Here is a 16,312-nt window from a genome sequence, read left to right on the forward strand (position 1 = left end):
AATTGCAGTGTTTTAGTCACTAACTTACATGGTGGTAGCATACACATCCACTTGGAGAACGAGAAGTTCAGCTAAAAGCAAACATGCAGTTTGCTGTGCACCACTGCATGCCATAATTTTCCAGTGTAGATACTGAAATACATATTTGTGGTTGTGTATGTACGGGATATAGATGTACCTGTAAATTAGCCCTCAGAGCCATGTTCTTTTTAGACCTTCTGCATCTACCCTAACAGTCATTTTCTGTTTACATGTTTCTAGTGGGGCACATATTTGTATTATGTTAAGTTTTAACTTGTGCAGATGCAGTTTTGCAGTAGTACTCCCTTAATCTTTATTTTTCTGCTCCTTTTCTTTCAAAGGGGAAGTTCTTCCCCCTGATACAAGAGTGGCTAAGTCTAACCTAAGTATCTGAATACAGAGCAACAGAAGTCTTGCGCTACGTGTGCTTCATGTGATGTTAATGCAATATTGTCTGATGAATGCCTACCTGGGAGGATAAGGAAGGGGAGGGGGATGCTGGAGCAGAAGAAGAGGTTATGAAGAAGAGGTTCAGATTAAGGTAATGCTCATGGCTGCAGAGAATTCTCAGGAACTCCAGTCTCATGGAAATCAGGGTGGAGAGTGAATTCAGCTTGTTTGAGAGCTAGAAAAACAAATTAAAAAAAGTATCATGTGTTGGGCATGCACTATTTACACTACTGTGCAGTGAAATATCCTGCTTCCTGAAACAGCCAAATAGCCCAGCATCCATTGAAGTGCTTACTGGTTCCCTGTACCTAACTATTTCCCACCCATTAGCTGGTCTTTGGTAGTAGTGGTGTCTTTCTCAGCCCGACTGGCTTACCAACTTCCCAAGAGACCATCAATTGTTCTATTTTTCCTCCCTAACAAAAAACCTACCATATTTTTTCCCTTTTGCATAACAAAAAAATTAAAACCAAATAAAATTCTGCTGCGCCTGTGGCAAACTCATCAAAAGTCCTGCTAGGCAACACAGAGCACCAGTACTTGTGTTATTTCCCTTCACAGCAGCAATGGCATCAGTGGAGTACTGCACATACTGTATGAAACCAGGGTGGCAGCCCACCTTTTCTACTATGCACCTACCATCAGCTGTCAGAGGACCTTCCTTTGGCAGAAAATCTACAGCAGGTATATTAGGTCACAAAATAGAAGGAAAACTTTCCCATTCAGATACAACAAATAATTTCATACCAACATCCTACAACCATTGTTTATTTTTAATTTTTGGAAACTTGTAAAGCAAGAAGACAGAGATGGATCATTTCAATTGAACCCTTCTGAATCTATATACTGTCCATCGCAGTGCACTGGAAGAGTCAGAGGCCAAAAGCTGTCCTGTACGGTCTGCAGGCCCTGCTGCTAACGCATGTAAAAAAGTAAGGGAAGAAAAGTGGCTCCATGGAAGCTCTGCAGCAGTGCAAGGTATGACATTTCTAAAAGAGTCTTAACCTCCAGTCAATTTTTTTCTGCAGACCACAAATCAAAGGAGGTTTAAAGACTCTGCATATACAGTAGGAAATAGGAAATTTACCATACCCTTTAACACAACTCAGAGGATCTTGATGTATAAATGAATCAAACAGAACAGAACACCGTACTGGCGATAAGCCAAATGCAATCTCAGTCATGCATAGTGCCTACCTGATTACAGTAATGTTTGATGAGATTGAACACAAATCCTCGGTCCATTAAAGAAAGAAGATCATACAAGAAAAACGCCAGGCTGATATTAATTTTTTCTGCTTGCTCACTTTCCTTAAAAGAAAAAGGGGGAAAAAGTGAGTTGTAGTTATGATGTATGAAAGTCATATAAGGGTGGAAAACTTTTTAGAATCATTAACAAATAGTGCAGAGGACAGCTCCCAGAGCCATCCTATGAACAGACTGGACAAGATTGTTTGAGTTCTTTAATTTACATGATCTTGTTAGAATTATACAGAATCACTCCTGTAAATAATTTCAACTCTTGTAGCTTTCACAGAAAAATATCATAGGGTGAATGAACAAGTTGATCTACACAAACCTTTGGGCAGACAACACTGAAATGGAATTTGAGGCCTGTTCTAACTTCCTTAGGGGCTGCAATCCTGCATATGCCACTTTTTTTCTTTTTTTTTAACCAAACCGTAGAGAATGCTGTCTTAAGTACTAAAAAAAAAAAATACTATTTTAAAATATTAATAAAAATCTGCACTGGCTCAGCTGGTGGAATGCCAAGTATTTTGTCTAGAAATTTTAAGTGTAAAACTGATAGTAAAAACATATTAGTAAGATAAATCTGTGGGGTTTATAATTTAGCAGCTAAGCTCTTTTATGTTTATAATTGGCCTGACTACCAGAGGTGTGCAGCTACCAAGTAAAAATCACAAAGATAAGGCTACCCTTACTTCAAACATACCAATTTAAATCATAAAGTCTCAGTAGCATATGTAGTTCACCAAGAGACATTTGTGGAGGTGCCTGAGGGATCTGCACACGTTTAATGCTCAGAGCTATCAGGTGGGTTCACTAAAGACTGACAGAGGAGATGACTGAGAAAAATATTATCCCTGCTGTTGTCTCTCACTAGTGAGAGCAGGTGTGCAGCACCTTAGGGCAGCTGCAATTTAATTTTTCATTTTTTTAATATTTTTGTTGCTGTTGAGATAAAATATACACATATATTCCTACAATCTGGAATTTACACAGTAAAACATTTTTCCGCTGTAAAGAAAAATGAAGGTAGTTTTCCACTACCTTACTGGATAAACTAAAATATGCCAGAGATATTACCACAGAAGCCCAGGACAATCTAACATGCTCAACCATATATTGAAACATGGATTATTACTCCTCAGACACATATTACCTACTGCTGCTCTGTACAACTAACCAATGGCCCTAATTCTGCAAAGACTGCAGTGGGATTTTCACATATAATCAGGCTCTATACACTCACTGTATCAAAACAGATTTGAATTAACAGCCCATAAAAACCTGTGTATTTCTCATGAGGAAGCCATAAAATACTGATCTCTTGGCAAAACTTACAGTTCCATTAACACATTTTTAATGTAACAAATTTTTATTACACAACATATTTAAAAAAAAAAAATGTCACTGATGCCTTAAGTAAACATTTATGTGAAATCAATTTCTCTGCACATGACTATCACAAAAGCACACCAAAGGATCAAGCAAAAGGTAAAGCTTCCAGAAAAAGTTTCTGGTAGACAACAATGGTTACAAATTTACCTTCTGTGGTTTGACTAAAAGTGCAGCGATCTCTGATGTAACCACACTGACTATAGTGGTAATATCATCTTTGAAGCGATCGGAGAACCGGCTCCTTCGTGGGTTGTCTTGCTTCTCTATGTTGTGAACATACTGAGCCATACTCTTTATCTGCAAAGCAGGAAAAACCCAGCCCAAACTGGAGGTAAAACTGCTTTAAGTTAGTCCATGGGAGTAAGATTCCCTGTATGTTTGTCCCTGAGTGTAATCACTCACATCTTAGAGCCACTATGATAAATCCTACATGTACTGGCAAAGACCATAGAGAACTTAATACTTGAACACAGACAGACTCTGATTCCTGTTCATGTTCATGCAGTTGGCTACTCTCTGCACCTGAAATCAGTATCATTCTCCCCAGGCCCTGGCATCTGCAGCTCCAAAATGCTGCTGTTTGCAACTTCGCCCTTTGTGATGACAGACAGGGAGTGACACCACTGGAATTAATTTCTACTTCTTGACCTGCTGTTGGGTTGTCTATATGCTGCTAGTAGAAACCATTATGTCAAAAGAGTTTTCACTGGCACCCATCACTTCAGGGCTCTGTGAAATTTGAAGTCTGGGGACCCTTGTCCCTGCTCCCATGTTGTTAACAAAGTGGAAAAGACAGGAAAAGGTATTCACAAAAAAGGAAGGACTCAACCTGACATCTGTCTATCAGCCTTATGCAAGCTGTGGACCACTGTGCATGTATTTCACAGACTTTGCCAACACAGGCTGTCAGTGGGAAATTGGGGTGAATATGGAGAATTCTTTAGTTGTACTTCCATTATCTGGGACCTCCCCTTTCACATTCAGTTTTAATAACTGAAGAGATCATGATCCAGCCAAATCTCTGCCTGGAGTATCTGCTAGATTTCACCATTAACTTGCTATAAAATACTTCTGTAAGAACTTACCAGGAGCTCAAAGAAGAACCAGGCATACTTGAAGACAGATTCTCTCACCATACCCGTGCTGACCACCATCTGCAGTGCCAGCTCCTCATGGAAATGCTAGATAATAAACACAGGGTGTTGGGCAATGGCTTTTCAATCAACTAATCTTTCAGTTTCAACCTCAAGTAAGTCAGACTCTGAACTGATCATTGCAGAGTTTTTCCCCTGCTCCTTCATCCACAGCCACTCTCCTGCTGACCAGTGCCAAACACAAGACACAACTCAGGAAGAAATATCTATGTGATATGGTATATTCTATGTTGTTAAAAAGTAATTTGGGAATACATAATCAAGATAGGAATTAATTTCTTGATTCTAAAAGCTACAAAAAGGGGAAAAGAAAAACATTCTTCACATAAGAAAGAGATGGAGAACATTAGTGAATGCAGTTTATTGTAACATGTAAAGGCAGGTATCCAAGGGTAAACAGCAGTGGAAAAAGATAGAGGCCCTAACACCTTGAGAAAGAGAGCAAAGCGAGGATCCAGGCAGGCTGCTACTTGTCTAAATCTGTCCTGGAAAAGAATCTAAAGACTCTGGAGGAGAAGAAGGAGTATTTGGGCAATATTTACCCACTGATTCAATATTCTAAAATCCATGTTCAGTAGAATTGATTGTTATTTGTTCTCTCTCTCCCATCTCCTTGTTAGAAGCACTAATTACTAGCACTGCCTCAGGAGGGTCCAGGTTCTGTTAATGTGTGCCCTCACGCTTAGTGGTAGGCTACCTTTTTATTGGATGGTCTTGAGTTCGCACAAACGCTTGACGTGTCATTTGTTCCTTCCACGTAGAGAGACATCCGACTGGAGCTGTGATCCATAGGCTGGAGGGTATGGCCAGAATAAATACATAGTAGTATGTTAATACATAACATAAAGTAATTAACAGAAGAAAGCAGCAGCAGTGTTGTTTTCTTTTTGTTGTTTTTTTTTTTGGAAGGTATGCACAGGTATTCAGTTAAACGGCTCTTCGCTTTTCTTCTCCCTGTCCCCCGTCCCAATGGATACCAAACGCTACCTTACCGCAGCAGCCGCAGTAGCGTGCAAATGCCAACACTGCCGCCACGTGCCCAGTTTCAGCACTGCAGCTGTATTTTTTTCACCCTCTCAAGGGTAACTGTCCTTTAAGTTTATCCGGTGGATCAACGTCCGAAATTAACGAGCACGTGGTAGTCTTCCTTCCATTAAAAGTAATGGTAATTTAAAAGGCAGTGAAATGTCAGTAGACACCGAAGCATTGTAAATCGCTACATTTATTAATGAGATGAAGATGTAATATCAAACATTCTAATTTTGTATTAATTCGGAAAACTTAAAAATGCCTCGAGTTTTGTTTTTTTTTAGAACACAATACATAAGGGTAAAAATTGCTATGGATGAACATGTATGCCCATATAAACAAATCAAATAGATTAGCAAAGCCTGTGCATCTTACTAGTTCTGGTTTAATTTACTGAAGACAAACACCCAGTCACTTAAACTGGAGAAGTACATGACCATTCAACGGAGAAAAGACTTCAAAAAGTTTCTGAAAATAACCTGCTTGAGAAGCCATATTTTTAATACTTAACACTCAAAGAAAAGGGAAGGGGGATGTGGTTCAGACCTTAGACCCTCAACATGCTTCTGTGGAGCTCTGCCAGGGCTGCAGCCAGAAGGCGACTCCTTGCACAGGGGAAAACCCCTGCTTTTGTCAGGGGCACAGCCTCCCACCTCCCACTGAATGAGGACCTCTAGGTTTTCATTTCCCCGGGGAGCTGAGTGCAGCTGTCCTCACAGCTGTCTGAGTGAGCAGGGGGTGTTGCAGACCAGCAAACACCAGGGAAGCAAAATCCTGATTTCTTGGCTGTCGTCATCCTTTCTATCCTGCAAGCTTTGGTGGCACATGTAGTGCTGAGTAAGAAAGACAGAGGAAGTTTCTGATTCATGCTGTGGGTGAATTAAGTATTTGGAAAGACCCAGTTATAAAATATGCACATGGCGTCTGTACCATAGCGAATATAAAATCATGGAGCTGCCTAATGTTTTCTGTTTGTTTGGTTTTTATTTTAACAGGAAACTATTTAGCATTGAACAGGCTAAAGAAGAAGAGTTAAAAGGGACAAGAATAAATTATTAGTGCATTTTAGGAAAACAATTTCCCTTCTGAGGAATCTTTTACCCCTTTCAGAAAGTGAATCCGTTCCCAGTATAATCTATAGTCTTTTCTCACACTAACTCTGTGCATCCTGGACCAGACCATGTCACCAGATGTCACTCCATGTCAAGAAGAACAGGAGAGTGTCAAAAAGCAAATGCTGCTGTGGAGTGTCTAAGCCTCAAACACAGACAGAGTTCTTACACCTTGCTGTCTTTACTGATAAGAGACATGAAAATTTAGCAATGGGAATCAACATGTGCCCATGCCAAATCAGATAAACAGCAAATGCTTCTGGTGATACACACAGTGCATTTATAAGAAGCAAATCCAACCCTCGAAAAACAGATCTAGATTTTTAGGTTTTAGTCCATACAATTTTCCAGATATTTGACTTTGTTCTCTTACCTTGGATGACATGATGCTTTTGACCTCCTCATCAGCCGCAGTTTGTGTAACAGCAATGTCAGGATTGCTGCAGCTTATCACTCGGCTCTGCAGGAGTTTACTCCCAACAGACACAGCAGAAGTGCGTCCGAATGTGTAATAACGAGACTCTGTCAAAACGGCACTGTTGCTTGCACCTGCCCACAGGAAGATGTTTGAATAGACTAAAGGACATATACATGAGGCAAACGCGACATTCAATCCAGCTTTGTTCAGTGCTGCTATAGCATCAGCGTTATCCATAGCATGGAGCTCCCGAAAATCTCACCATCAACTGCTTCAGTAACAAATTACATTGGCACTGAATGACAAGGTGCAGATGTTTTCAAAGCCAATAGCTCAGAGGGTGATTGCACAAGCCATAATAAAAGATTATCAGGTGAATAGTGAACAGCGGCACTATTGTAGAATAGAATCATGGAATGATTTGCGTTGGAAAGGACCTTAAAGATCATCTAGTTCCAACCCCCCTGCCATGGGCAGGGACACTTTCCGCTATACCAGGCTGCTCAAAGCCTCGTCTAGCTTGGACTTGAAGACAGCCAGGGATGGGGCATCCACAGCTTCTCCGGGCATTCTCTACTATTACAGTAGCTCTTTCTTCTTCCCATAAGGTCTTTTTAATGTGCTGTAGATTAAGACAAGATTCACATGCCTAAACACAAAATAACACCTTCAACACGTAACATTTAACACTATGTGGCCCTTGGCTGGTGTCTCTCCAGTAAGCCCATGCCTCTCTTATACTGAGGAGCCCAGAACTGTACACAGTACTCCAGAAGAGGCCTCATCAGTGCTGAAAGGAAGGATCATCTCCCTCCATCTGCTGTCCAACATACAGGGTTTTAGCCTTTGATGACATCAAAGGAGAAATTTGCAGTGGAGAAACCAGCAGAAATTGGCCCTATGCCTCTTGGCAATAAGTTAGTTTGCATGGGAAGTAGTTTACTGATATACAGGACAGTAAGCAATTGACATTTTAAGGCCATTTTCATTACTGGAGGAAATTCCTCTAAAGAAGACCTCAGTTTAAGAGATGTCTCTCACTTTCATCTTCATGAAGCTACAGCATTGCACGTAACTGTCCTCTTACCTTGACCCTGCATCTTAAACAAAGGACTGAGATACAGATAGTGGAGGGTAAGTCCATGTTGCTCTGTGCAGCGCTGAGGTCTCTGACCTTCCTCTGAGAAAACCAATATATCTGAACAGTGCTGCACTTAAAAGGTTTGCAGTTTGGGTCTGAGGAGTTGTGTTTGTCACTTTACAGGCCAGTTCCCTAAGTCTTCCTTTCAGAAGCACCATGCTGAATAGCATATATGAAGAGAAAAGAATGTTTTTGCAACCCTTGCACCAACATTACCTGGTCTGACTACTTCTCTTTGAGGGTCTGGCAACCGAAATACATAGTAGACATAAGACGCCAGGAGGCAGTTCCTCCCATGCTGATCTTTGCTCAGGTCTTTGCTGTTGTGGAGGCTGTTTACTATTGCAACCACAGATTCAAAGGCAAACTGTGAGAAGTTGGCTGTGGAACAAAAGGCAAGAATTAGTCTCAGTGCTAAAGGCTATAGCCTAATCAGGTTAGGGATTCTTAGTTGGATTACCAACACCAACTAATCTTATATACCTATTCTATATCCTATATATTCAGTCCTTCACAGCAATTGCTGTACCTGACCAGATCTAAGATTTACATAGGCAAATAACGACTCTTCAGTAGAACCACTGGCTTTCAACCCAATCACTGTGACTTAATCACTTGTTGCTACATAAAAGCAGACCCTAACTGTTAATTACAATTTCTAGCAGCCTTCAGGCATTTCTTATAAAATATCTACTTGAAGAACACTAAGACTCATTCTTCTCCAGCTGACAGAAAAATACAAGTTACCAGGCTCTTCCACAAATATTATAATGGATGACAAGCATTGATTACTAAGATTAGATAGGAAATAAACTACACCACTCCCTCCAAGTATGTCTTCCACCCCAAATTAACATGTGATGGGCAACTGGCAGCCTCAGTAAAAGAAAAATCTGTGTGCATTACTATACCCTGTCTGTTTTTGTGCTCACCCAATTCTGTCTAAAGATATTTGGGCAGAGGATACGGTGCAGTCAGCAATGTCAGCTGTAGGGTGATTTTGATGATGTTTTCCTTGCACAACAGCTGAATTTTAAACAAAGCTAAACCACAACCCACCTTCTAACCTATATTGCCAGGTAAGTAAAGTACTACAATTTAATGTAGCTCCCAACCAGAGTCTGAGAGTCTTATGTGAAGGGGGAAAAGGAAAGAAGGCAGGAACCCAGTTAAATCTGATTAAATTGTGCAGTGAAAATGTGTCTTGAGAAGCACAACACTTTCTGAAGTGGACTACTCCAAAGACTAAATCTGAGCCTTGATATTTAGCAATCATTTCCTCCACGTCTCCAGGTTTCTTGCAATAGCACTCCAAGGCCACTCATCAATAAATACCTGTCTGGCCTGCTATGACCATGGGCTGTATGGCCAGCTGGAAAAGTTTATCTAGTACCAAATGTAAAAACAATACAAGAGGTTCAAGGCGTGAGGAATTCAAACAGATTATGCTGAGTTTCAGTTCATGTTCCAGTGTAGCCTCTGTGATTTTCTGATCCATCAGCCTAATGGGGAAGGTCACTTGACTTTCCAGAGAATGGCACAGAGTGAAGAATTTCTCCAGGTGATTATCCTGCAAATACAGTGCACCCACAGTTAAGAAAGTTGATAGAATTCACATTGCTGCTAGCTAAGCAAAGCCTGATTGTCCCACCTGATGGGATGAGAGAAAATATTTTCACCCTTCTAGCTTGCAGTGATGGCTAGCCCTAGAGCCTGATTTGTAAAGCAGCTGCCACAATCTTTGTTGCATTTCATCTGGCTCACATTCAGACTGTGGTTAGGTCAGAATAAAAGCAGAAAAGTTAAAGCCCATGCTAAAGTGATTGCTTCATTTTATGAAAATACTGTTCCCTCTCTCAGATATATGTCCATCATGTCACAAGTCTATAGTCTCTCTGCCACCCACACCTATAAGTTTCGGCTACATACATGTTATTACATCCCACTTGTATTTAAAAAGCAAAGGGGTGATGGACCTGCTTCAGACACAGAGCCTCCATTTTTTAGGACACAGATATCAGGGTTAACTAGAATGGGATGACAGATAGGAGACACTGTAAAGCAACAGAAAAAAAAAATTAAAGCCGCTGTGCTTGAAACCAGTACCCCAACAATATGGGGAAAGCTTCAATTTCCTATTACATTTAAATGTCCAGAAACATAGAGTTCTCATTCAGCTTGTGTCCACAAACCACATGCCATTGGCAAATGATCTGCCTAAAGCATTTTGGCAATATAACCTGTCCCTATAGGTAGTGGAGTGCTATGTCTTTGCCAATATGGACACACTCAACTAGCAGAATAGAAAATGCCAGCTGTAGAGACTGGCACTGTGCCCTGTCAATGTCTGTCAATGACAACCTAAGCAGATCCTTGCTGAGCTGAGAGGATACCAGGCTCCTTATTGCTTGATATGACTTTCTGCTAAGAGTGCTCATTTGTTCACTTGCACCAAGAGATTTAATTTCACCAAAGGATTTCATTCACTGGGAATAACAGGTTATTTCCATATCTGTTAGTTTCTTTAAACATCTGTGGGCTTAAACACCTTGATTTCATAAACCTTCTAAGTCAGCCTAGACATCTGATTTCTCTTTGAAATGAAACTACAGATGTGGCATTACTTCTGATGCATTACCTGGGTGTGAACAGATGAAACAGCTTGCACTTCCACATTGAAAACACCCTTGTGCCCTTCAACCCACTTAATAGGTGGTGTCTGAGATGGAACTTTCTGTGATGGAGAAGAAATATGGGAACTATCATCTTACTTTTAACAATCAAACATAAAGTCTGTTTACTTGGCTGTCTGTAGGGAATTCATGCTAGTCACTTCATTTTAGATATCTGAATTCAGTGGCATAAAGAAGACCACAGCTAGGCATCTTATTCTCAAAGACAAGATGGAGAGAAAGTTGTGCATTGAACAGGGAAATTTGAAGTACTTCAGCTGGACGACTAGCACAGTCAGTGCAAATATACATCTTCTAACGGGATATTTTTAAGGTTAGAAGTTCCCAGTTAAAGTTCCCTAAAGTCACGGTGATACGGTGCAGTTTTAACCATCTGGACAGTTTCCTGCTTGCATATTTACTTAGAGGGCACAGTTTTCTGCTCCAGTAGCAGCACCTGATCCTATTTCTCCTCCCTCTCCCACACAGCCACTAAAAAATAAGCAAATCATCCCTATGGAAGAAAGCAAATTATTGACTTGACACCCTATAAACAAATGTGTCATTGGTTAGACAATTTACAAGCATTTGCTTGGATCAGTAACCTTAAAAAAAAATAACAATATAAAAGAATAATAATACCACCAACGACAATAATAACATTTTTCTCCAGACCTTTCCCCTTCTAAAGCACAATAAGGGGACATTGTCTACAAGCAGATAGCAACATTAGATTGTAAAACACTTATGCTGTTCTTCTACATTAGGAAAAGATCATACTTTCATAATTTTCTTTGTTACCTCAGGAGAGTGAATTGAATAATGGAAAGGCAGCTTATCTAATGCAACTGGAAGACAATAATGTCCAGTTTGAAGACGATCATTTAACAGAATCGGCAGCCACTGCAACAGATGAAAACACAGCAATATTCATGACTATATATGATTAGGGACTATTTATTGAATTTGTTATGTACAGCCAACAAAACAACAAATGAGATATTGACCCAAGCTTCTCTGCTCCAACCCATTCAACAGTAATTTCTATGCATTTTAAATTCACTGAGAGCTACTGTAGAAAAATGTACAAGACTGCTTTACAAACCATCCTTTTTGAAGAAAACAAACACAGAGCTTTTAATATGCAATGTATTTTTCTAATAAATTCTACCAGAAGGATTTATTAGACTCCATGTTTTAATTTAAAAAATTCACTTATCTGGAATAGACGGGTCCTTTGCTTTGAAGCAAATCAACTGTGTTAAGGTATTGCTAACAGTAAATTGAACAACTTGGTCATGGTAACCAGGAGGATTAAGGCCAGAATGACTCATCATAACTTTGTATTGATATCTGGACACATTTAAATTTTCTCCTAGTCAAATCTGAAAGATGCTGCGCATTTGAGCATCACAGGGCTGAAATAATTTGTATTTAGGTGAACAGAAGCCTGAAAATGAAGTCCTCCCCTATGTCAAGTCTTGCATCTGAACTAATTTACTTCTTACCAATCCCATTAACATTGGTGGGATTATATCTGTCTATAAAACATTTGAAAGGATGCCCATTTGAAAGGATTTTCAGTACTGGGATCAAAACCAAATACAAACTTCATGGCAGAAGCACATGGAAAGCACTTGTCTGGCCCCACAGCTCAAGTGTTGAGCATAGGATGAGGATGTTTTCAAATCTGAAGTATTAACATCATCTGTGCTTTCGTCTTACTTTAAAATCCCTCTGGTTAAAAATATTGATTGATAAGGAAAAACCTCAGAGACTAATCTATGATATGCATTTCTTAGGCTAAAACATGCTAATCTCAACATGAAGGTAACAAGTGCAAGAGAATTGCATTTTACCTTCTAGATTTCTTTCTGGTTTTTAATTTTGATGTGGGTAAGAGACACTTAAGAACATAACCTATATGCCATATAGAACTTAACTGAAAATGTTATGTTACTTGTTACCTCATTTATGAATATGTTACATAACAGTAAAATGTAATTGCCTACGTTTTAGTGGGGTTTTTTGGCAATAAACAGAATCTAACAGAATTAGGCAACATGCTATAAAGCATTGCTGTTGCAAATATTTAGGTGCATACTTAATTTCAGTTGCTTCAGGTGAATTCATCAACTTCAAAGCCACTTAGAATTATAGGACAAGGATGTAACATAGCACAAGTTGTGTCTGGTTTCTGTGAATTAACATTAAGACCTTCTACTGTTTCTGATGTATTATCATAACCAGAAGGGGAATATCCTTGATAAGCATCTTGATAAGCAAAGAGTCTGTTTTCATGGGATGTAGGTATGTATGTATACACATACAATTATATATCACATGGGACTTACTGAATACCCAAGAAGGGTTTCTATAGATGCTCCTTGCTTTGGCTGGCAGCTGATGTGATAGAACGTGAACAATAGATGGTGTTTGTCTGTGAGTTTTGCTGGCAGCTTAATTTTCACCTCTTCATAAAAGTCAGGGGACCTGTTTAAAAAACAATGCCAAACACATTTCCAATGTAGGTATGAGACTGAGCAGAAAGCAAATTTAGGCTTTTAGATGCTATGGTTATAAAAACTTTATAAATACTGAAAACAGCCTCAGAGATGTGTTAAACAAAGTGTATATATATATATAAATATATAGCTATATTTATGAACTACCTACAGCTTTGAATCAGGAAGAGCATAGATGGTATCAGCTGCAACATTTCAGCTTTCACCCATCTCTATGCTTTCAAAGCTGTTCCATCTTAATCTGGGGTTCCAGCATATTTATTGTGTAAACCCTAAAACCCTAAGTCCACATTCATGAGAGCTCTTTTGAGGCTGTGAATTCATCAAAGTAAATGCTGTTATGAAGTTGTGCTGCTGCTCCCTGCTCCTGCTCCTTAATCTTCACATTAGGAATAGTCTCAACTAATCTTTGAAAAGCTCAAAACAAGAAAAGCAACGGTCACTTAGGCAAATGCATGTAGCAATCCAAACTAGATAGGACAAATCTGCAGAAAACATAAATGTTTGAAATGGATTAGTACCAGCATTCCCTGTTGAACTGTGTAGGCTATGAATTAATTACACAAATAGTAACAATACTTACTTATTATGGTATGTGATAGCTGTGTATATTTCTTGTACAAATTCTGGACCTGAAGATTTCCCAAAAATTACCTTCATTAAGAAGAAAAGAAAGTAACAGTAGTCAGGTCTAAGGAATTGAATTGTTATCATCGTTTATAAATTTTAAGACACTATCTGAAGGCTGAAAATGACTCCTCAATTTTATGTAGCACATCGACATGGTTGTCTTATTATCAGGCATCTTTCCAACACACCATCCAGGGTAAAACACCAGGAAAATGGAGCAGAGGTCATTTACAGGGCCACCAACTACCTCACATCCCACTCTCCAGCCATGCACTTAAAAGCTAGGAATTGCGGGAATGAAGTTATGGTAAACCTCTTACACCCTGTCACATTGCCTTTAAGTAAATCTTGAAAAGTTAAATTAAAACCACTTTTAGAAGTTTGTTTTATGGTTGTAGCCTGCTCATTTAGTGTGAGATACATCATTTCACCTTGCCTTAGAGGTCTAAAATTCCTTTAGAATCAATGAAGAGAAACAGGCATTTTTGGTGCTTGTTTTGCTTCCCTTGTTTCAGACACAGCCTCACGGTAAGGTCCTAGAATCCACTAACTTTAAAGCAAACCCTGGGGGATGAGCTTAGACAAGGATATCTGTGCAGTACAAGTCCATCCATATTGAAATGAAAATTGTAATATGGGCAGAGTTTAAGGAAACCAACAATGCAGTATTATGTAAAAAATAGTGTTACATTCACAGGGCAAAGCTCCAGCTCTGGAAGAAATGTGGCTTGGGAAAACATTGTGCTGATGCTCTGACTTGCAGAGCTCAGGTGGAATAAGGCTGCAAAGTATGCACTATGAAGACTCAGCACTCTGATAAAGGCTGGTCACGCATCAGTCCTTGCTCCAACACATTGTTGGATTAAAGTTTCTCAAAGTAATGTTTCTACTAATTTCCCCCTCCACTAACACATAAAATCACAAAAGATTCTATCCCATTTGTCATTCATCCCAATGTCAGCCAAATACACCATCTGAAAATTTCCCAAAAAATTCAGGCTGAAGCAGACATCTGGGTTAGATCACTTCAAACGGATCCTATGAAGCTTGGTAACGCTGAAGAGAGGATCTTATAAAAGAGAAATGTTGAATAACCTGAACACAGACAGTGCTGCGTGCTCCAGCAATGCACACAAGTGTCCTAATATATGGCGCGTTTCAAACATGGAAAACTATCTCCACTGCCTGACTGTGCACCATTCAGATCCAGGCAATGAAGATCCCACCTTCTACCTTCTGGTGTTACACCTGAGTATTTTTGTACACACAATGCATACGGACAAGTGATACTGGAAGAAAGACTACATGATTATTCAAAAGCCTCTGAAGCTCTGTGAATTTTACCGTCAGAGTTTTCAAGACAGCACTGATTTAATATGATGTCACTCTTCTCAAAGTGAGGTAGGAAGACTTAGAAAAGAGGGAGCAATATGCCTCTGTTCCACTCGAGTCACAAGTCTTTCCTGTTTTGGGTAAGGACTACAGCCCTGCTTTCTGATGAGAATGACAAGCTTCACAAGCTCTCTGATGTTAGGCTATCTAAAGGCCCACTAGAAACTGTGATGATGAGTTATCTCTTCAGGGGGTCCTTAAGAATAAATGTAAGCAAAAGTCTGCTAAGAGATCTCAGCATTTGTTACCGGCATTGCACAGGATGGGTCTTCACCACACATAAACTGGATCTTGATGGTAATGTTTCTTGCAGAAGCCGGTCGGTTAGCAAAATTCAGCCTTTGAGGGTAAACATACAGGAGATTTCTGGAAGAAAGAAAATGAGGAATAAAAATGGTAAATGGCAAGCATTTGTGTTTCAGAATTAAATGCATAAACTAGCATTTTGCTGGTTCCTCTCCCTGTCCTTCAATTCCTAGTGAGTTGCAAAAGTGAAAGCTTTGCCAGAACTTCATTTCAAAAGTTTGAAAGGAAAAGGTAAGTTCTTGCCATGACACACAGAACTTCCTATGCTTAAGGCTTCATATTACAGAAAGCTATGTCTCTGAGAAGGCGGCCTTCCTATCTCTCTCTCTCTCTCTTTTTTTTTTTTTTAAATGTAATTCACAGTTACAAATGAATTAATATCTTTGCTTGATGTAATAAAAAGCAGGAATTTCTCAAGAAAGCAGCTCCCTTCTTAGCTGTGAAGAATCACATTTTGAAATGGGTAAGGAATCACTCAGAGCTGATAAAAACAAGTAAAGCAGCAAAGAAAACCAACAACAAAAGTTCATACATTCCTAATTTATAGAACCAAAATGGCATCTATTCTTAGATTATGCAAATCAAAAAGCAGTATCAATGAACCTGAGTAAGTGCAAACAAGAACTTTTGAACTAATTCTAGAAACTGATTTTTTAGTAATGAATAATGTTTTAAAATACAGCTTACTTTGCTGTTTGCTAGCTTCTGTACATGGATAGACCACTAAATTAAAAAATTTAAATTTCCGTGGGGTATTAGGCAGATAGATGGTCTTCCAACTTTAAAACCCAACAAATCTGGTAGAAGAGTCAAAATGCT

The 16,312-nt window shown here is 39.3% G+C and overlaps 1 protein-coding gene across 1 annotated transcript; it reads right to left on the bottom strand.

Moving 5' to 3' along the window:
• Window positions 1-490: 490 nt before the first annotated feature.
• LOC104508572 (dedicator of cytokinesis protein 8-like) lies at window positions 491-15,553 on the bottom strand (the record flags this gene model as incomplete). The annotated part of the gene is made up of 13 exons (XM_010150247.1): window positions 491-646; window positions 1,669-1,782; window positions 3,262-3,411; window positions 4,200-4,295; window positions 4,966-5,061; window positions 6,783-6,985; window positions 8,185-8,349; window positions 9,304-9,538; window positions 10,607-10,702; window positions 11,442-11,543; window positions 12,995-13,133; window positions 13,749-13,819; window positions 15,436-15,553. Coding segments are annotated over 13 exons (1,741 nt in total), but the record flags the coding sequence as incomplete, so codon positions are not given.
• Between the last annotated feature and the right edge of the window lie 759 nt (window positions 15,554-16,312).

This window comes from Eurypyga helias, unplaced genomic scaffold (assembly GCF_000690775.1).
Source record: "Eurypyga helias isolate BGI_N326 unplaced genomic scaffold, ASM69077v1 scaffold24374, whole genome shotgun sequence".
In the NCBI taxonomy this organism is placed as follows: Eukaryota; Metazoa; Chordata; class Aves; order Eurypygiformes; family Eurypygidae; genus Eurypyga; species Eurypyga helias.